The sequence below is a fragment of the Dermochelys coriacea genome, chromosome 3, assembly GCF_009764565.3.
Source record: "Dermochelys coriacea isolate rDerCor1 chromosome 3, rDerCor1.pri.v4, whole genome shotgun sequence".
Taxonomy (NCBI): Eukaryota; Metazoa; Chordata; order Testudines; family Dermochelyidae; genus Dermochelys; species Dermochelys coriacea.
This window is the reverse complement of record NC_050070.1, coordinates 153,073,088-153,096,461: the sequence shown is the minus strand read 5'-3', so window position 1 is coordinate 153,096,461 and position 23,374 is coordinate 153,073,088. Positions and strand designations below refer to the sequence as shown.

The following is a 23,374-nucleotide window of genomic DNA, read 5'->3' as shown; positions in this document are numbered from 1 at the left end:
AGCTTTGTATGGCTTCCAAGAACAACATTACAAAAAGTACTCCAACTGTTCAGCAGCAGCAGCAACAACCCACAGAGTTTGTGGCTGAAAACAAACCTCTGTTTGGTGAGAAAACTGCATGTATTTTGTTAGGAAAAGAAATGGATCTAAACTGAATGCCCAGACTCAAACACCCCAGAACTTTAGGAAAGTTTGATCCTGAACTTTGTGACTTAAGCCCAAACCTACTGTAGGAGGTATGCACATGTGCAGGTTCCTGCCAAAGTCTCCCTGTTGGGGAAGGGGGGGTTCCAGCTTTTACTGCAAACCTATTTACCCTACTATATATTTACAATAGGTTCATTACCACAGTATCCCAAATTATATTCTTAGCTCCTGCACCAGGGATATTTAAAACTGGGCTGAAGAGATGGTGAGGAACAATCTTCCACTGGTCAACAGAGGTGCAACTGATCATATAACCTATCAGGAATTTCCCATCACGTATTTCTGGCTTTAAATATCCAGTAAGCATTTGTTTCCCCCTGAATCTTATATTCTATTTATTCTGTCTGTGTATTGTAAAGTTCTGCTCTGAAGGGGTGGGTGATAGGCAGAAAGGAATCATGCTGCATAATCAAGAGGAGGTTGCTGTGGATAAAAGGTAGCAGTGCCTCCTCCACAGTTTCGTGGAGCTCCATGCTGGAACATTCTCTGTTCTATGTAAGCTTCTAACTGAACTAACCCTGTTCCCCATAAATGGCACATCAGACTCCCTTTATGTCAGGATGCAGTTTGGTTCCTCAGTGGATCTTGTATTTTATATGTGCAGACCATATTTATTATTATACTCAAAAAGAACATTAAAGGTAGAAAGTCAAGCACTTCAAAGTTAGGAAATGCCAGAATTAAGATTGCCAATGCAAAGTTTCAGTTCAGCCCCCTTGTCTATATATTATCATCATACAATTTTTAATTACACGATCATTGACTTTTTGCACAAGGCCCTCCCGGTCTCATTCAGTGTCCAGGATGAATAGTGCTCACGAAATAGGTCGCTATTCCATATTTCTTTTATCCTTACAACTCAGTGTGTGGCTCTAAGCCTTATTTAACCACCCCATACAACCTCTGCCCTGAATTAGTAATTTCCTCATGGACTTGTTTATGGTGGTCTCATTTAGTATCTTAGTTCTATAAAAAGACCAATACATTAACCTTCACAATACCCCAGTGAAATGAGATTGCATTATCTTCATCCCCATTCAGGTACCCAGAAAATGAATGGGCACCTGTGAACATTTTGGCTGAAGTGACTTGCCAGCATCACCTAGGAACTCTGTAGTAGAGAGAGTTCTCCACTGCAGCATTCAACTGCCTAAACCATGAGATTGTCCTATCTCTTACAGCACTCCCCTGCCTCATTCATTAGTCACCTTCCAACTTCTGCAGTAAACAAGGTAGGGTCCTACAGACAACAGTCTCCTGCACTGCACCACCCTGATTTAAATTCCCAGAATACCATCCATCATGCGTGCTGAAGCAGGAAGAGACCTCATGGTCCATCACAAGATCAGCAAAAAGCACATTGACGCCAGGACAAATACCCCTTTCCAAATTTCAACTTCATCCTCCAAAGCAGGGAGATGCTAAAGCTTCTGACCAAAAAGCTTGTACAGATTTTTTTTTTTAAAATTAGGGGCAAAACACCATTTTCCTTAATCTCAATATGGGAAGCAGCAGAAGCTTTTTGGCTAAAACTTCCAAAAATAATTCAGTTTTATGCAGCCTCTCAGCATGGAAAATTTCAGCTCAAACAGTTAAAGTTTGGCAAAGTTAGAAACAATTGAATATCGGATCTTAGGAAGCATCAAGCAACTTTAACAATACTTTAGGTATTGCTACCTTGGCTGACTACAATTATGGATAGGTACTACCAACACATCCATTACAAAACTTAATTTCCAACCCAACTTTACTACACTCAAACCTATCTCACTTAAGTTTTTCATTCTATATCCTAATCCTAAACATGGATTCTCCTACAAGATTCTATAGTCAGCGTATCCCACATTTTCTGCCTTTCCTCTCATGTGTTCTTCATTGTCTGTAGGTAACTTGTCTCTTTATGGGTTTGAGAGCTCCTCTTCTTCTGCTGAGGTTAAAACCCTCTCTTTAAACATCAAAATCCACAGCTAATTGATTGCTCATGTGTAAAAACTTGGAAGGGACCTTTGTCACTCATCCACAGTGAGGGTGAGAACAATCTCACAGGAGTCTCTCCATTTGTATTCACTTGACAGTGATTGTTGCCCCACTTCACTAAGCTCTAGGGACAGTCATCAAGCAGGTTTTGTCTATGCAAGTCAGTTTTTCCTGTAGGACCAATTATGCTGATTGAGCACTTGCTCCTGTTCTTCCTTAACTCATCTCTTGTTATTTTGATTGTCAGAAAGCAGAATAAATTAGCTCCAGAGAGGGGAAAAATGACACTGGCAACAAGCCAGCACCACGGTCATTATCTTCATGGAAGGAGCCATAAAACTGGGTTTTCTCATAAACATGCCACCCATAAGGACTTCCTTCTTTTTCAAACAAAATTTAAGGTGATGAATACAAATTCTAAAAAAGTCAACATTTGAAGTGTGTTTGAGGATGAGTTTTTATTTGCCATAATTCCAGAATAAGCGACAGGATCTCTTGGAGGGTGGGAGGTGGAGGATTTGGCTATCACAGAAAACTCTCAGGGGGAAGTACAGATCAAAATATTAGAGGGAAAGGGTAACAATGCAGATAAACAAGAGAGTCTATGTGCGAGATTAAAGGAAAATTGCAGCCATTTTGCACAGCCTAGCTCTTTTAAAATTGAAACTGTTTTGAAATGAAAGGGGGATGGATTTTTAAAATATATATATATTTTATAAAATAAAACTATTACTACGATATCATAGATACTAAGGTCAGAAGGGACCATTCTGATCATCTAGTCCGACCTCCTGCACAGCGCAGGCCACAGAATCTCACCCACCCACTGCTATGAAAAACCTCACCTATGTCTGAGCTATTGAAGTCCTTAAATCATGGTTTAAAGACTTCAAGGAGCAGAGAAGCCTCCCTCAAGTCAACCATGCCACAGAGGAAGGCGAAAAACCTCCAGGGCCTCTCCAATCTGCCCTGGAGGAAAATTCCTTCCCGACCCCAAATATGGCAATCAGCTAAACCCTGAGCATATGGGCAAGATTCACCAGCCAGATGCTACAGAAAATTCTTTCCTGGGTAACTCAGATCCCATCCATCTAATATCCCATCTCAGGGGATTAGTCCTATTTACCCTGAATATTTAAAGATCAATTAATGACCAAAATCCCATTATCCCATCATACCATCTCCTCTATAAACTTATCAAGGAGAATCTTAAAACCAGATAGATCTTTTGCCCCCACTGCTTCCCTTGGAAGGCTATTCCAAAACTTCACTCCTCTGATGGTTAGAAACCTTCGTCTGATTTCAAGTCTAAACTTCCTGGTGGCCAGTTTATACCCATTTGTTCTTGTGTCCACATTGGTGCTGAGCTGAAATAATTCCTCTCCCTCTCCTGTATTTATCCCTCTGATATATTTATAGAGAGCAATCATATCTCCCCTCAACCTTCTTTTAGTTAGGCTAAACAAGCCAAGCTCCTTAAGTCTCCTTTCATAAGACAAGTTTTCCATTCCTCGGATCATCCTAGTAGCCCTTCTCTGTACCTGCTCCAGTTTGAATTCATCCTTTTTAAACATGGGAGACCAGAACTGCACACAGTATTCTAGGTGAGGTCTCACCAGTGCCTTGTATAACGGTACTAAAACCTCCTTATCCCTACTGGAAATGTCTCTCCTGATGCATCCCAAAACCGCATTAGCTTTTTTCACAGCCATATCACATTGGCAGCTCATAGTCATCCTATGATCAACCAATACTCCAAGGTCCTTCTCCTCTTCTGTTACTTCTAATTGATGCATCCCCAACTAAAATTCTTGTTATTAATCCCTAAATGCATAACCTTACACTTCTCACTATTAAATTTCATCCTATTACTATTACTCCAGTTTACAAGGTCATCCAGATCCTCCTGTATAATATCCCGATCCTTCTCCGAATTGGCAATACCTCCCAGCTTTGTATCGTCTGCAAACTTTATAAGCACACTCCCACTTTTTGTGCCAAGGTCAGTAATAAAAAGATTAAATAAGATTGGTCCCCAAACCGATCCCTGAGGAACTCCACTGGTAACCTCCCTCCAACCTGACAGTTCGCCTTTCAGTAGGACCCGTTGCAGTCTCCCCTTTAACCAATTCCTTATCCACCTTTTGATGTTCATATTGATCCCCATCTTCTCCAATTTAACTAATAATTCCCCATGTGGCACGGTATCAAATGCCTTACTGAAAACTAGGTAAATTAGATCCACTGCATTTCCTTTATCTAAAAAATCTGTTACTTTTTCAAAAAAGGAGATTAGGTTGGTTTGGCACGATCTACCTTTTGTAAAACCATGTTGTATTTTGTCCCATTTACCATTGACTTCAATGTCCTTAACTAATTTCTCCTTCAAAATTTTTTCCAGGACCTTGCATATTACAGATGTCAAACTAACTGGCCTGTAGTTACCTTGATCACTTTTTTTTCCTTTCTTAAAAATAGGAACTATATTAGCAATTCTCCAATCATTCGGTACTACTCCTGAGTTTACAGATTCATTAAAAATTCTTGCTAATGGGCTTGCAATTTCAGGTGCCAATTCCTTTAATATTCTTGGATGAAGATTATCTGGGCCCCCTGATTTAGTCCCATTAAGCTGTTTCAGTTTCGTTTCTACCTCAGATATGGTAATATCTACTTCCATATCCTCATTCCCATTTGTCATGCTACCATTATCCCCAAGATCCTCTTTAGCCTTATTAAAGGCGAAGTATTTGTTTAGATATTGGGCCATGCCTAGATTATCTTTAACCTCCACTCCATCCTTAGTGTTAAGCGGCCCCACTTCTTCTTTCTTAGTTTTCTTCTTATTTATATGGCTATAGAACCTTTTACTATTGGTTTTAATTCCCTTTGCAAGGTCCAACTCTACTCGACTTTTAGCCTGTCTCACTTTATCCCTACATGTTCTGACCTCAATTAGGTAGCTTTCCTTGCTGATCCCTCCCATCTTCCACTCCCTGTATGCTTTCTGCTTCTTCTTAATCACCTCTCTAAGATGCTTGCTCATCTAGCTTGGTCTACAACTCCTTCCTATGAATTTTTTCCCTTTTCTTGGGATACAGGCTTCCAATTGCTTCTGCAGCTTTGATTTAAAGTAATCCCAGGCCTTCTCTACCTTTAGATCCGTAAGTTCTTCAGTCCAATCCACTTCCCTAAGTAATTTCCTTAATTTTTGAAAGTCAGCCCTTTTGAAATCAAATGTCCTAGATTGTCCATACATATAAGTCTGTGTACATCTTTCTATGAAAAGTGAGATTTGGTCTCAGAAAATATTTGTATTTTTCAAATCAATATTATATACTAATATGTAAGGAATCCAAAAATTAAGATGAACACCCCAATAAATAAAAAAAGGCAAAAAAAGTTCCAAACTCATTCAATCCTGGCAATCTATATTCACAGGGGGTCTGATTCTGCTCTTACATGTATGTAACTCTGCCTGATTTCAATGGCAGTACTTTTGATTTACACCAAAGAGATCAGAATTAGAATGTGTGTGTCTCTGTCTGTCTGTCTCATAGGAAGACAAACTCTTAGAATTCAATAGTGTAAACTGAAACACTGCTGATAAATACTACATTTACCTAAATTAAAAAAAAATAATCCAGTCTTTGGGGTTTGGAATGTGAATCTTCCAACTAGCTGGTAACTTTCAGATAAGGAAAATGGACATTTAGATAATAGCCTTAGTCCATTTTCAGCAAAACACTTGCTATACAAGATTAATGCTTAATTCAGAACTTTAGTTACTAACTAATGACTGGATTAACATTCTCTTTCATCAATACCTAGCAAGAGCATACTTTGTTTCTATTAAAAGATGTAAAGTCCCCTGTAATGAGATGCCATATATTTCTTCACCCGAGACTTCTAATGAAAAAACATCTCGATGGGGAGTTGTATTTCTATATAATATAATAACTATAATATATTTGTATTTATTTTAACTGGAAGGGCCACTCTGACCAAAAATAAATAAATAAAATCCTAGATAACACAGTCCAACCAAGTATATAAGAAAAGTATTGACATTTCAACACCTCCCCACCCCCTACACACACACCAAGCTGGGGCAGTTGCCATGAGCTTGACACATATATACCTCCATTGTGTATCTCCTAATGACATTTCTGACTGTTTATTCCAACAGTCCATATTTTTGTCCTTGAAACAAGAGTGGCATATGTTCTAGAGTTTACCATCTTATAAACAGATGTCGGCTGATAAAGTCAAAGGTAAGCTTCCTGTCAGTGAGTGAGTTTTCATATTATTTGCAAACTGAATTTGTTGATTAGATTGAGACAACTTTTAGTCCAGGGAAGGAAACTTAAAATTTGAATTGCTTTAACAGGGTTGGCAAATGCAAATTAACATCTCTTCTGGGGATATTATCTGGCCCCTTTCGAGACCAAGTTAACATATTTGAAAGCCTACTACAAAACTTAATTTTGGTGTAAGAGGGAAAGAAAGTGTAGTGAACCCTCTTGCCCAGCTTTACTTTATACCATATTTTAAATGAAACTCCTTTTAGAGGGTGTTTATATAATAAAGAAGGAGATCTTACTGCTATGGAGGCTTAAACCAAAGAAACTTCTGGGGGAATTACCCTGCTCCTTTCAATCCCACAATTTGGAATCCGTTAGAAAATTTTTATGCAGTAGAGACCTAACAGGGACTGTGTGAGTGTTCTGTTTTTATGGCATCATCTTGACTCAGAGGTCCCCAAACTGTGGTGCGCCCCACCTGGGGGGGGTGGGGGGGGAGGAGAGGAACATTCAGGGGGCTGAAGCCAGCCCCCATCGCAGGTGGGAAGGGAGTACCACCCAGCCCTGCTATGCCCCCACCCTAGCCTGGGTGCCTGATTCCCAGCCCAGACTGTGGCTCTGCTCCATGCCCTGGATTCCGAGCATGGCTGTGGCTTGGCTCCCAGCTCACAGGGGGAGGGGGAGGGTATGGATAGATTCTATTACTGGGGGCAGGGGGGGCATGACAGAAGAAGTTTGGGGACCACTGTCTTGACTGGTTACAAGGCCACTGCACAGCCTGCTGCTACTGGGCAGCCCACTGAATTAAGTGAAAGTTATCCAGGATCATAGTAGATTAGGAGGCAAGCTGAATCAGACAGCAGGTACCTCATAGCTAGGGATGGATCCTGAACCAAAACCCTGGACACAAACATCCACAAACTTCAGGTGAGTTTGGTGCCAGATCTGAATTTTGTGACCTGGTGTCATCTCTATTTATAGCTACTAAATGTGGGTATCAGTAGCAACCAAAGATCTTGGATATAGTGTTTCATTATAATCTACTTAATGCTTATGTTTCAAATAATGTAATTTAAATCAACAGACGCACACCCCTACAGCCACTAGCTTCCGAGCTACCTGAAACAATAAGAAGAGAAGGAACATATTAGCTGTCATAGGGTACTGAGCTATGGCTATGCTCCACCAGGCTGCAGCTAACCTTTATATGCCCCAGTATACATAAAAACAACTGATGTGGTTACTGTGCACATACGTCGTGTTTGGAACCACTATCTCTGGAAGATTTTCTATTTAAGAGGATTTAGTGCCATTAAACAATAAAATATCAGAACCGCAAAGGACAAAGTGTAAAATGAATTTTACTAGCTGCTCCAAGCTTTCCAGGTCCACACAGCATTATTGGCAACTGGCCTTAAATTTTAAAAGTAACAATACTGAGATGAATAGCCAGTGACAGTAATTGGAAGTGGATGCTTTCTCTCAAAGGGGCACTGCTATTTTCCTTTAATATTGCTAACTGATGGTACATCGAGGTACATAGTTGCCCTCAATTGCACCCATTTAAATACATTGACTTCAGTGCATACAAAAAGTCACAATATCTTCAGCCATATTTTATGGTTACCAGATTTCCACGGGGTTACTTGTACATAACTGAGCGCAAAACGTCACTCTGTAGTTTTACTAGTGAGCAAATCTCAAAAGCTTTGACTCAGACAGAAAGGCAGAAGTTTCTCTGAAACCTTTGCGTTTTCACAAAAGACCTGATCCAAAGCCTACTGGAGTCACTGAAAGCCTTTACGTTGGCTTCTCTGGGCGTTAGAGTTGGTCTAAAAGTGAGCTGGAAACTTCATGGGAACAGGTCCTCTAGAACATCTGTCAGGACTAAGAACTGTTTCACAATTGTCCAACATTTCCAACACAGCCCTGTCCGAGACCACGAGATGCAGAGGCTAGTATGGAAATAAAAAACAAACATACATTTATCTCAGTGTCCTCAGACTTTAAAGATTAAGTTTTGAGCACCAGTTCAGGTTAGGATTTATTTTATCTGAAATGGCTTGGTAAGCACTGTGTTACTGGGTTCCTGAAAAGATGAACAGGTCATGTTCATGAGCACTGAAAATGAATGACAGGAGGGAGAAAGGATAGTCCAGCAGTTAGGGTGTTAGGCTGGGACTTGAGATACCTAGATTCAATTTCCTGCTCTGCTATAGACTTTGTGTGTGACCTTGGCTTCTCTGGGCCTCAGTTCCTCATGTGTAAGATGGGGATAATAGTATTTCCCTGGGGCACAGCGGTATTGTGAGGATAAATCCCTTAGAGATCATGAAGTGCTCAGCTGCTGTGGTGATAAAGCACATACAAGTACCTAAGGCAGATAGGCAATGGAGATGGTTCTGGGCTGTCAAAGCAACTAAACAGTTAGGTAGAAGGACTTCAATATGGTGTCAGATTCCCCAGTCTGAACTTCATGAAGCAGGAATATAAAAGGCCTGCTTCATGTGAATCAGATGCACATTTGCTACACAGTCTCAACAGGAAAAAAAATAATTTTCACATAGTCTTTAAAGTATTTTGACTGAAATGCTGCAATCAGCAAATGCTCCCCATAGCAGAATGCCTTGAGACTTGCCCACAAGAAGAATAGAAAACAGGTAAGCATCCTCCAAAGTACGTCTTGCTGTCATTGCCAGATGCAGCATTATCTAGACAACTGCAGTACACACACAGTGCCAGCTTGTGCTGAAGTACCAGGGGATGCAGATGTTTGGTACCTCATATAATGAAGGCGGGAATAAGGTAGTACTTTAGTGACTGGTACGCTGGTCTGCTCATCCCTACTGTGATGCTGAGCCTCTCTGCTGGGATGTGGTGCATAGCAGCTGCTCACCTCCCACTCAACATGCAATGAAGAATGAACTGGTCTAAACCACAGTCTGTCTAGCTAAGGTACTTGTATGGCTTCCGTCACCATATCTGACCCCCTCACAATCTAATGTATTTAATCCTCACAAGCCTCCTGGGAGGTACGGCAGCACTACTATCCCCATATTACCAATAGGAAATGGGTATAGAAACACTACAGCCTGGATTCACAAAGGTACTTGGGCATTTAAGTTCCAGTTTTAGGCTCTGCTGTGATCCAGTATGCCCCTGCTCACCTGCCAACTAAGCCTGTCGGTGCCTACACTCACTTGGCACCTAAATTCCTGCTGTAGAAATTCCCTAGGCGCCTAAGTTTCTGCCTCTGAGCATACACATGTGCATTGCTGCTTCACTGTAGGCATCCAGACACTTATCTCCCACCTAAGCTCAAGAGCTATGCACAAACCAGGGGAAGATAGGCAGGCAAATGCCTTCATTTCCTGGGGGAACTGGTCTGGTAAGTGTGCCCTGAGCACCTACTGGGTCAGGGCCATTCAAAATGCAGCCTGAGACAGAGGAGGTGGTGGTAGTTACCTCCTTGATACTTGTAGCCCAGTGGTTAGAGCACTCAGGTAGGATGTGGGAGTTCTAAGTTCAGTTCCCCTTCTGCCTGAAAGAGAGAAAGGACTCAAACAGGAGAAGCCCACACCTCTCAGAAGAGTGCCCTAATCAACTGAGCTATGGGATATTCTGACACAGGGTCCCTCAAACTGTCTTGAGTAAGTTATTCCACTGTGTATCAATAAACAAACAGTTCCTGGAGCAGATGAACTGGACCCTGGGTCTCCCACCTCCTAGGTGGGTAGCCTAATGACCAAGCTAGAGAGTCATTTGCATGCTGTCTGGTCCAGTGACTATTTATCCATCCAAAGTGGAACAGCTTCACAAGAGAGACTAAGGGAGCTCCACATAGAATCAGAACTGGAAGCACCTCAAGAGGTCATCTAGTCCAGTCCCCTGCACCCGTGGCAGGGCTAATTATCTAGACCATTCATGACAGGTGTTTGTCTAATCTGCTCTTAAAAATCTCCAATGAGATTTATTGGCAATTTATTCCAGTGCTTAACCACCCTGACAGTTAGGAAATTTTTCTTAAATGTCTAACCTAAACCTCCCACCTCAGAGTATCCCATAGTTCAGTGATTGAAGTGCTCTCGTTACAGGTATGGGAGACCCTTGTTCAAACCTTTTCTCCCACTTCTGCAGACAGTGGGGAATTAAACCTGGATTCATCACCATTCCAGGTGAGTGGGCTAAGCACTGGGCTAACAGTCACAAGGCAGGCATCACTAACCCCCTCCCATTTCGTGTGGCATGACACAGGTGCCTCACTCCTTCTCCCAAGAAGCTAGACACCTAAGCCAGCTGACTCCATGAGAGAGGTTTCTGGTTGGGAATTGAAAGCAAAGATAGGTGCCAAACCCTGAGAGGTCCAGGGCTTGGGATATACCCCTCCTGTTGGCATCTTCTATTGGCTAGCTTAGTTGACTTCCCGCCTAGCACGCTGGCTACAGTAGATTGCCTTTTCAGGTGCCAATTTCTCCCCATTCATTGTATGGGAACCTCAGGCTTTGCATAATCACAGGTTTCAGAGTAGCAGCCGTGTTAGTCTGTATTCGCAAAAAGAAAAGGAGTACTTGTGGCACCTTAGAGACTAACAAATTTATTAGAGCATAAGCTTTTGTGAGCTGTAGCGAAAGCTTATGCTCTAATAAATTTGTTAGTCTCTAAGGTGCCACAAGTACTCCTTTTCTTCAGGCTTTGCAGATTACAGTACCGTACCAGTGATCTTCTAGGCACTTCAACACTGGGTGTCACAACACTTAAGTCCCTTTGTGGATCCAAGCCTGCATGACTTGCTTAAAGTCTGGAATACAGACTAGAGCCCAGGTCTCCCAAGTCCCTGACTAGCACCAAACCCTAGGGGGTAGTGCTTCCTCCGGTCTCAGGCTCATGAGTGACAAACCCCCTGCTATTGGTTACAGCAGATTCAACCAGGACCTTAGCTGATTAACTGACATGTCAGCCCAGACAGCTTGGGACCAGGAACCGCTGGTCTAAGTCGGGCAGAGGGCAAAAAGCTGATATGAAGTATGATTTAGCATTTCTCAGATTCAGGTCATTGTTATTTAATTCACTGGAACTGGGTTCCTAATTCTCTTCAGCTCCTTCAAAAAGTTCCTGACTTGATGCCTAAATATGGATGCAAGTACTTCATTTTAAGCACCTGGATTTGAAAAATGCTGGCCTTTGCCTCCCCTCAAAAGGTAAGGGGGAGTCAGAAAATTCTCCCATTTACTCTAGAATAGGACAGTGGCCTGTTTGGACCCTTCCTGGTCAGGGCACTAAAGTATAGGCTACCAGTTTGATGCAGGCAGAGTTTCAGAAGCTACCACACTGTGGGACACAGTTATACCTCCCTGAGAAAAGTCTGTGGCTGCAGACAGAGAGAAGGTGAGACTGCTGAGAGCATCAGGGATTGGACTAATGGCTAAGTGGATGAAAAAACATTCTTCAAATCATTTTCAACTTCCTGTCCTGCTAGTCACCCTGCAGAGCTACATGTGTCAGCAAAGCCATGAGGCAGGCTGGTGCTAAGACTGATAGCCCACCAGAATAGAGTGAGGGAGAACAAGACCTGTGAAAGAGAAAGAGGGTAGCTGCTCAAATACAAAGCTGGCCAAGTCTGCAGTATGAACAAGAAGAGTTCCTGCATTACAAAATCTCTCACAGCAAGAACTCAGTGTGGGGTCTTTTTCCAGCCCTGTAATCCAACTCGCTCCAGTTCAGGCTTGTTAATGTAACTGGCAAAATGGAATCTGATTACCTTTTAACACAAAATGATCATATTAAGCAATTACTTGGGGGAAGAAAAAACACATAACATATATCCCAAGCCCTAATGTGATAACTATCCAGACCAAAACAGTACAGCAGTTTTTTTCCATTTACTTTGCTTTCTATGTTCTACCCGCAGCAGGAGCGGCGGGTCACACTCTCCATAGCATCTGCAATGGCTACAGCCTCACTGCACAAATTGGGAACACAGGAATTGCCTACACCAGATCAATGGCAGATGTTGAGAGGAAGATGCAGAAAATCCTGCAGTTGACTGACCTGTTGACAAGAGAAGTTACTTCATAAGGGTGGTCAACACTGAAAAGTTACATCGGCATTGATACATCTCACAGGGTGTGAAAAAAATCACATGCTGAAAGATGTTAACTTAATTAAGCTGACAACCCACAGTATAGACAGTGATAGATCGAAGGAAGAATTCTTCCATCCTAGCTACTACCTCTCAGGGAGGTGGATTAACTTACAGCAACAGGAGAACCCCTTCTGTCCTTGTAGTGAGCGTCTACACTGAAGCACCACAGCTGTGACACTTTAGGATTTTAAGTGTAGGCATATCCTAACCTCCATTAATGGGATGACCCCCAGGCATAAAGTCAAGCATATTCTTAAGGCCTGGTCTACATTAAAAAGTCAGGTCAACCCAGATGTTACTCAAGGGTGTGAAAATCCACACTCCTGAGCAATGTACTTAAGCTGGACTTTACCCCAGTGCAGACAGTGCTAGGTTGATGGAAGAATTCTTCTGTTGACTGAGCTACCACCTCTTGGGAAGGTGGATCAACTATAACAATGGGAAAACCCCTCCCATCACTGTAGTGAGTGTCTGCACTGAAGTACTACAGGAGCACAGCTGCAGCGCTACAGCTGTGCCACGGCAGCATTTCTAGTGAAGACATAGCTTAAGAGTCACACTTCTCAAGCTACGTTTAAATGTTGCACTTCCCACTCAGTAACATCAGACCTCAACAAAGAGCCTTTCGAGATACTTCCTGAACAAAGCCTCATTTGTAACTTTGTCTCCCTTTTCAGCATATGTAGAATAGAAAATTAGGGGCCCACACCCAGCAGTGCCAGAGCCTATTTTGGATGTATGGGAATGCATTGCTATGTAAGAACATACAAACAATGTGAGTGTGGCTACAGAAGGGAATTGGAGGCCCAATTCACTGCTATGCTGCATCTTTTGAAAGATTTTTCTCCAGGGGAAAAGACAGCGTAAGGACATGACTCATCTAGTCTGGCAGCATTTTATACCCACTTGGCAGTGGTGTAAATGACTCCACAAGGTGCAGTGCAGTGATGAGTCAGGCCATGGAAATTCAGACTCCTGGGTTACATTTCCAGTAACTTTGTGTGTTATCTTTGGCAAATCATTTCATTTCTTTGTTCCCTTCCTTCCCCCAACTCCCTTATGTCAAATGAGGGCAATATAGGGTCTAACCAGCAATGAAGAGGGAAGGAGATTGTGATGCTTAATTTGCGTCTAAACTGCTTTTGCAATCCTCCTGTGCAATACTCTGTAGAAGTCCAAAGCATTGGTATTATTTTCACTCAAATACTCTGCTTTCAGGGCAATTCATTTTTTTACTTATTTGCAAAAGTAAATGAAAGTTATTGCACATTCTGATAACTTATTACCCCACAGTATTGCGTTAAATTCTGACTCTCTCTTGCAGTGATGGTTTCAAGTGTTGTTAGCAGTCAAATGACTGCACGTAGAGTCTTAAAGACTGAAAATAAATGGGTTTGCTGGAGGGAAGGAGTTTAATCCTGTAAGTAGGTTATTAGATATCCAAAAAGATTAGAGTTATTGGAAAGAGTTCTGGAGCATCTGATGGGCTTTTAGGTCAAGTAATTGGAAGTAAAATACAGCTGTGCATTAGTAAAAGAAAATCTTTAAATAGCTTGAAAGATTTAAAATCTTTATTAATGATCTGGAGGGGATAAACAAAGAGCATATTAATTCACAGATGATATCAAGTTGACAGTTGCTACCAACAACAGAGAAATAATACAAAAAGTGAAATATAGACAGAGTAAGAAAAATGTTATTCACCTTGGACAAATGCAAAATAAATATCTTGGAAAAAATCATCTCCAACATGGCTATTTAGTGTGAGCAAGGTACTGATAAAGGAGTAATGTGAAAAGTGTAAGGGTCATTCCAGACAGCAAGGGAAAAAGGAGTGAGCAGCTGTGACAGAATATACCTCTACTGTAATCATCTTGGTATAAAGGTATGCCTTTTAAGGTATCATCTGAAAACTCAATTTGCTGATCAGTATTGTCCCGTAAAATAGGTGTGGCAACATTGTATGTGAAGTTCTAAGATTCACCTTTATGGTGTTAACATCACATGTTCCAAACCCCACAGTCCTGCCCAAACAGAAGCTGGCAAACAGGTCTGTCCTAAACAAAGGAATGTGTGCTCTGCTTAATTTGCATTTAAGCAGTAAACACAGTCGTCATCAAGCAGGAAGGGAACACAAACGAAGTTCAAACAGGTAGAAAAAAAAACAGTAGGGAATATCCTTCTATATAGACTCTAACTCTTTGTTCTCAGCTAGAAATGTTTTTCTACAAGGGGAACTGACACTATAAAAAGGAAGGACAGACGAACACTCCATGGGACCCCTCCCCCCTTCCCCTTCCTATCACATTCCCTTCACCTGAAGAGACAAAGGAAGGTGTTGGGCTCTGGGGAGGAGGGGTCCTGACAAAGAATTTGGTCAGTAACACTGCTGAAAGCATGTGGTGAGAAAACTTTGCTTTGACTCCAGTGTAGTTTGTTAAAGTAGGCACCAGTAAGCCTTTTCTCTTTATTTTTTCTTATAACCATTTCTGACATTTATACCTCTTTACTTGTACTAATTAAACTACAAAGATTTTAAAACTTGTTTTAATCAAATAGAGCATGTTCAAGTTGAAATATCTGGGTAACTCCCTTTGGGGTAACCACATATTATACCCTTATAGGAATAACGGATTTAACATATTCGTACTGTCCAGAAGAGGAGTGGGGAGATATGACCAGATTCCATTCCATTTGCCTGAACAGCTCAGAGTCGCAAATTATTTTTGTTGCCATGTAGTGGGTTGCTGTGGCATACAGAGGTACAATCCAGAGTAATGAGTAGCTGTGTTACCCCTGCCCTGTAACCTGGGGTGCCCTTTACAATGCCTTGCTCCTCACAAACAGCCTCCAGCATACAAGTCACTCTTATCTGTGTGTGTGTGCTGCAGCCGGCCAGCCATACCTTGGTTCTTAGCAGCCATAAAAGTTATCACAGGGTGACCCCAACACAGTCTCAGTGTCATGCAACGGCTGTGTAAGTTTAAACAGGCTGCTGAGAGGCAAACATCTCACATTTGGGGTTGGATTTGCCCAGAAAGGACAGGCTCTTACCTGTGCTGGCCCAAGGAAGATACCAAGGGCAGCTTACATTCACATAGGTCCCAGGTAGCCCATCAGGCCAGCAGGCATAGTCATCCAATGTCCTGCTGCAGAACTTGCCTTCTGCAGAGAGATGGAGAATGGGATCAAGCATTGCCCTTGAACCATGATGACTGTGAAGAGCAACCATTGGAAAACAGGAGGAATGAAGGTGAAGCAACTGCACCACATAACTGTAAAAGATTGTGTTTTATTTTAGGAAGGGGAAAAGAATACCATTTATCCTCACCCCTTACAAGAATAAAGGGAAGGGACTGAACCTGCCAGGCTGCTCTCTCACTGACTGAACAAATAGGCAGGATGATTGCAGAAGTGACATTGCAAAGATCTTATGCCATGGTGCCACAATATCTGCAGCCAGAGGCTTCCATCCTGCCCTGGTGCCAGGTATCCTTCTCATCTCTCTACCTTTGTGTAGCCCAGTCACTCATGTTGGTTCTCAGCAGCTCATTCTTGTTATGAATGCTGTATATAATCTTTCCCTGAGAACTGGTTGCTGTCATGACATTGTGACTTCTAAATACATTGATACATTGCTAATATACCCACACAATGACCATAAATGTGCTAATGCTACAGCTTCACATTTATTAAACCGTCAGTCTTGGAGGGCGTCATTCTGTGCATAATGGAACAAAGGGAGATGAATATCTCCCTCCCACTACTGCTATCGCTATACACGCCATTGTAGCAATACAACTAACAAGAGGCAGCTATGGGGAAACAAACAACATTTTTAAAAACAGTGTTTTATAAAAGTAGTTTGAGACCTGTGTGGTCCTTTTCAGAGTTTTACTGTAGCACAGAGGCACTCTAGGAGGTCCCAGGCTGTGTTCAATTGCGGGCTGCATTGTCCACAAGTCTTAGCAATTTGCCAAGCATAACTCTGAACAGATTGCAGCTGGCCTTATCTTCAAACAGAAGATTTCAGACTATAGAGACCATGAACTGCATTCTCATTTACACTAAGGCCACTTTACACCACTCTGACAGATAAAGGGTCCTTAAAGTGGTGTAAATTAAAGGGACCGAGTGTATATGGACTTATGTTGAATACAGGACTCTCCTTGAAGATCCCTGTAGAACACTCCTTGCTAGGACCTATATAGTCTCCCTCGGGCTGCTCCTCCACATTAAAGGCTGCAGGGCACATTGCAGAACTCCATGGGTAGCATTCATCCTGCAGGCTGCACTGACTATACCACCTGCCTTAGAACCGAAGATGAGCCATGGCACTGCAAGATACTTTGGGCCATAGAGATGAATGGCTTTATAGCTGATCCATTCCATGTAATCTCCTCTCCCACGGCCTGCATGGAAAGCTGTTATCCCAGGAAGCAGCCCAACACAAGCAGTGAGCTGGAGAGAATGAGAATGGAAATGGAGTTATGGAGAGGGAGGACTTTCAAGCCCATAAGAGTTCCTTGCCACAGTTAGCAGATGTTTTATAAAAGTAGACATCCCGTTCCTGCCGAGCAGGCTTACCTGCTGCAAGAGGGGGCGTCTCATAGAGATACTTCAGGCACTGGAGCTGATATTCTTTCCACTTCTGCATCACTTCAGAGAGGGACCCATATGCACTCTGTAAGAGAAAGGTCTGGAGGTACTTTAAGAGCCAAACCAGCTGCTTCACAGACACCCTAGATAAATAAAAATGCAGGGTAGATCTAACTGAGCTACAGCTGCAAGTACTAGAACAGCCCTGTCAAGACCCCCTATAAAGAGGGAGAAGGAAATACAGAGTTTCATGATCATAAAGAGCGCATGTTGCATGTTTGTCTCAGGACAACCAAGGGACATGGCCAATGCAAAATACACAACCTGTCTGACATGGTATGGAGATTTTCCAGGAAAAGGTCATGGTCACAAGTGATGCTCATTATCTGATTCATTACCTCCAAACAAACCTTCAAACCTTTCCAATGAGCAGGGACATCAGTGAGCTTCCTTGGAAAAGGATTTCTAGCCAACAGCAACTTCTGTGATCCCAAAATTGAGGCCAAAAAAACCCCAGTGCATTCAGCTGACACAGTCCAAGTGTTCCTCCAAAGCAGGGACTGAACTTTCCCCTTGTTAACTGCCTCTTGTGGGTGGCAGCTGCTCAAACATCTAGCACACGTCTCTTGGGGGTGCGGGGGGGGAGGGAGGAAGGGAAGGATCTGCCTCTGCACATTGCAGAGACAGACACTTACTGCCACCTTCTCAGAGTTTCAGGAAGAGAAGTTTCTACATTTGGTCACTGATGATTAATGTGACCATAGTGAAGCCAAGTGAATTAAGTAGCAGGCATCCTATGTGGCTACGACGGGCCCATCTTGTTGACTACATTTTCCCTTGTGGTCTTTTAAAAACATCAAACTAGCAAAAGCTGAATTATGAACATAAGAATTACCATCCTGTAAGTGACCAATGGTCCATCTAGCCCAGCATCCTGTTTCAGAATGGCCCAGCACGGATGCTTCAGAAGGCATAAAACCAACAGCATGAACCTAATTGTGCAATACTCTAACATGGGGTGGGGGAAAATGTCATCTAACCCCAGCTGTTGATCAGTTTATGCTTTGAAGCATGAGCATTAAATAACCCTTGTAATTTTATCCTGGCTGCTTTAACTGCCCCTTTTGTTTTTTATCCCTTCACATATCTAAATCTTTGTGGGGGTGGGGAGAAGCCAAGGGCCTAAAAAGTATCATTTTAAACTGGCAAAAAAATAAAATAAAAATGAAGCCATTTTTAATTATACAAGAGTTTAAAGAAAACTGGGCTGGATTCTTTCCATTATACCAGCGTGACTCAACTGAATTTCCCATGCAATTGCCGTGCATTTTACATAAATATAAGCATGAACAGAATAAGACCCTACATTTCTAGAACACGGCGCTTTAAGGTTCCCCCTGCCAGCACTATACTCCTTCCAATAATCTGAAACATTTAAAATGTTTGTGAAGAAAAATTTGCACATCAAGCCTCTGCCTTGAGCAACTAACCCGCCCAAAATAGGGGTCACTAATGGGAGCACATTACAACCATGCTCAGACATACAAGCATGACAATATTTCTCTCACAAATATGAGCTATGTGAGGGCCTGCGGACCTTACTGGCCAATGCATACTTCCAGGTGCTCCTCTGCTCTTGACTAACATATTAGTAAGGTTTGTGAAGATCAGAGCTCACAACAAAAACCGGCAAAATGCTGATCAGGCTGAGCTTCTGATGACTAGCAAATGAGTTCCTCTCCTGTGACAAATGTCCCAGAAGCCCAAATGAGCAGCCAGCAACGCTATCATTATGTTCATTCATAAAGATGTTCTTGGGAGGCCTAATGAGGAGTGGGACTGACTTGCCTAAACACGACATGGACATTTATTAAGTGCCTGTATTTAAGTGTAGATTTTAATAGCAGTTACAGTCTGTCTAGTAGATACAAAGCACTCTAGTCTGCATCTTGCCAACTAGGGCTGCGTTTCCAGTCAGATTTCACCCATAGTCCTGACTGAAGGACTAGAATTCAAGTCATATTTTATACAGGTGTCTATAAACACACAGAAACGTGTAGGGAGCTTACATGCTCCCGATGTCTGGAAAAAAAAATAATCAGACCATTTATTTGGGTGCCTAAAGTTAAAAAAAAAAAAAAAATCTGGTCTTCTCCTTTATTAGGTTAGAAAGTCATTCACAAGCCAGAGCTCATTTTCTTCAATTGTATTAATTGTTCCTGAATATTCACAATATAACCTGCTGAACGAGTCATTTTCAGACTATGGGTTGTTTACAGGTTGTTCATTGTAACCAGTCACTATTCTTCTTGTATGCTTGGCCACCTAAATCACACGGTATTGTTTCATCTCTTTCCAACTGCATGGGAAACGTTTTAGGAACAGTAAAATAAAGTAGCACATCCAGGATAAGCTTTTGGACAATAATCCTTTGCCCTAAATTTGGATTCACAAATATTTTCATGGAATATTTAGTAAACATGACACCCCCAAATCACAGCAAACCAAATTCACCCCATTATACTGTATTGAAAAACATGTGCAAATCATTTTTTAATTAAAAACTAGCTGTAGTCAATTATATAAACCCAAGATTATTCACATTAAGGTCATTAGATTTTCCAGAACACACTAGTTTAAAAAAAAAAAAAATTTGGAAAAAGAAAAAAAGGTCTCTTTCTGACCAGATTTAAAATTGCCATATAGGAATAACCACCTTTAATGACGACTGGGAAAACTGAAATCTGTCCACTGATTTAATCAGAAGTAGATGTTCTATTTGCAATGATTTCTTATCCTGTGCTAAGGCAACACTAATACAATTATTAGCAAACTATTATTAGGAAAATCAGACATGTTCTCTTTAGTGAAGAGGAGGACTCATTTGGGGGATTTTTTTTTTATTACCAATATCCTGTTGCAAACAAACAAAAAAAAACAAAAAAACCCATAATCGATTGTACAGCATCTTTATTGTTCTACGCACTCAGCAATTTATAATCCGATTAATCTGAATACCATTTCTTGTTACTCAGGTGAATACCAAATTAGTCATCGGATGTACATTTTATACATTCCACCTATCCTTTTACGAAGGGACTTAATACCAGATGAACAATCAATATGATTTATATAGCACTATAGATGGGCAATGTAATTAATTACTCAAAATACAGACACTAAGTTAGTGAATAGATTACTACTATTTGTATAGTGTCCGTGTGCTGGACACTTTATAGACAGATAAACATGACAAGGCCCCTGCTCCAGAGGGCCTACACCTAAATGGACAATCCATAGGCAGGAGGCGGCATTGCGGAAGGCAACAAATAACTCAAACAAACAAACAGTGTAGTTAAGCACGTCTTGTAAGTATCATGATTTTCATCACTAGTTTGTTGCCATCTTGCAATTATTATTTTCAGTTCTTTGCCAAGTACTGAGGAGTGAGAAGAGACGCACTAAAAGGTAAATAGCCTCCCTGCAGGAGAGATGATGTGTACTAAGGAAAGACAGAAGCATAGCAGATTAGGTTGAGGTGGTGGGATTTCAAGGTATATGAGGGGCTGCATGAGGCACAAGTGGGAGAAGCACAAAGGAGGCAAAACAGTGATGCAGCTTGGGTGGCCTGAAATGGATTCAGGAGAATTAAAAGAGACAAGTGCAGTAAACCATTCATTGTAGTAATATAATTAAGTACAATTAATCTCTGGTGATAAATTATCCCATTCAGAAAAGTCTGAGGAAAGAATTCTTTAGAAAAATCAGTGACACCTTCATATGAAATCCTTACCATGATCTCACACTATCTTAGCAGTTTTCACTGCACAAAAAAGAACTTTTATCATTTTCCTATATCCTGGAGGCCACTCATGTAATACCAGGTAATTTAACCCATTTGACCCCAACACAATCCTTACTCCACAAGTGCTGTTCCGTGGTACAAGATCCTGAAACTGCAAGGTGCTCAACCACCTCATTTCTCATTGATGTCAATGGAAGTGGAGGCTGCTCAGGACTTCACAAAACTCACGTGGCATCTTGCAGGATGGGGCAAGTTCTCTCCCAGTCTCTGATACAGCTGTGAAAAATGTGGCCTTCTCTCAGAACCCTATTGAGCTACCTCCCTTCTTGTCCATACATTCCCTGCCCCAGCCGTGTGTGTGAAAACAAAAAAGTTTTCCTTCTACATTGGCCTCAGCTTGCTCAATCCACTCAGCTGTGTCCCATTCCAGAATATGCAATGTCCCCAGTTCATCACCAAGGACTCAATTGCTATAACATGATCCAATGGCTGGAAGCTGAAACTAGATACACTTGGACTGGAAATAAAGTGTACAATTTTAACAATGTAATTAGCCATAGGAACAACTTACCAAGGATCATTGTGGATTCTCCATCACAGACCATTTAAAAATCAAGATTGGATGTTTTTCCAAAAGATCTGCTCTAGGAATTATTGTGGGTAGGTTCTATGGCCAGTTTTATGTAGGAAGTCAGACTAAACTATCACACTGGTCCCTTATGATTTGGAAACCTAATCAACTGTGATGACGGGATTAGAATTTGGCAGTTCCTAGTCTAACTCCCAAAGTGACTCCCCAGATGACTCTGGCAAGTAACTTCACTTTCCTGCTTCAGTTTCTCTATCTGTGACACAGGTAGAATACCATACTTACTCACCGTGGGGTTGTGTAGATCCATATAGGATTATGCTCCTACAGTTATTTGTAGATGTGAAGCGCTAATAATAAATCAGTAGTAATAAGACTACCCTTCCAGGAAAATGGTCAGGAAAATTGGTTCCCAGCAATGCCCGATTTCCAGGCTATTTTGCTCTGGATCAGAATCCCAGGCTTGGGGCGGACTGAGGATCTTATCTGAAAGCTTTTAGAGATTGGCCTATTACTAGTTAGGTTTTTAAAAAAAAAAAAAAAAAAAAAAAAAGAGGCAAAGAATGACAGGCCAGAATAAAGAGCCCCATGAAAGATTCTCTAAACTAAGTGTCTGCATTAGAGAAGCTTCCACTCCCCGGGATGGGCAATTTGATTTAGGAACAACAGATATAGGCTTCAGAGTAGCAGCCGTGTTAATCTGTATTCGCAAAAAGAAAAAGAGTACTTGTGGCACCTTAGAGACTAACACATTTTATAGGCTTGAATTTACAACACTGAGCTTTGTCCTCTGATCATAGCCCTAAAGGAGCAGAGTACAGCACTGAAACCCCAGAAAGTCCTCTGTAAACAGCTATCATCTTGTATCCACAAGGGGTGAGAATCTCCTCTCTCTGGGGAGAGCAGTTCTCAAGTTTCATTTTAGTTCTCAAGTTTAAGTGAATTTGGGGGTGACAGAACCTCAAGCCACAGACCAGGCTCAGACACATCAACATTAGTGCAAACTTCCCTCAAAGTGCTCCTCATCCAACAATATGCCTCAGCCCAGATGTAGACACTGCTTCTTTGAGCATGGAAGTGATTCATCCTCTGGTTCTTTTCGGTCTATGGCTTCTCAGATAACTGTCACAGTAAGCGTCCATTTTGTAGCGGAATTTTGTTATGTGGTCTGTCTGCCCAGAAGGACATGGATTGACATCCCTCCTCACTCCCCCAACTCATTTCACACAGAGCACCAAACAACCTCCAGCCAGTAACAGCTTTTAGTCACTACTGGGATGCAATGGATTGAATCCAGTGGTTTGAAAGCAAGAGTGTCAGCATGCCATTATTAGTTCCCCGAGTCAGCCTCTGACCCAGTTTTCAGTTTCTCTCCGACGTGGTGTTGTCCCATATAGACCTGAAGATTATTAGTTTTAAAAATCTTGAGAGAAAAATATTTATCTTAAAGAGAAATCAAGGTGGCAGTGGTGTTTTTTGCAGAAACTGTAGTGACAGCATTGGTAAGGCTGAAATCCAATTTCAGTAATAAGGCAGATTTTGCTTCCACATCTTTACCTTTCATGGAAAGGTACCCAGAATCTCTGAGAATTGGTTAGGGTGCTCCTCTGCCAGGATATAATAGAACTTGAAAGTCTGAGAAAAACCAAAAGAGGCAATGACATGGAAGAAACATAAAATCTTCAGAGATAAAGTTTGCAAAAATTGGGGGAGTAGTAAATAATGAAGAGGACAGGTCACTGATTCAGAGA

The 23,374-nt window shown here is 41.7% G+C and overlaps 1 protein-coding gene across 1 annotated transcript in view; it reads right to left on the bottom strand.

Moving 5' to 3' along the window:
- GLP1R (glucagon like peptide 1 receptor) overlaps positions 1–23,374 on the bottom strand; it is a 96,094-nt gene that overhangs the window by 40,937 nt on the left and 31,783 nt on the right. The window contains exons 2-3 of the mRNA XM_038396313.2: positions 17,218–17,314; positions 15,685–15,795 (exon numbers count right to left, since the gene is read on the bottom strand). Of these exons, the coding sequence (XP_038252241.1) occupies positions 15,685–15,795; positions 17,218–17,314 (208 nt within the window). The remainder of the gene's footprint in view (positions 1–15,684; positions 15,796–17,217; positions 17,315–23,374) is intronic.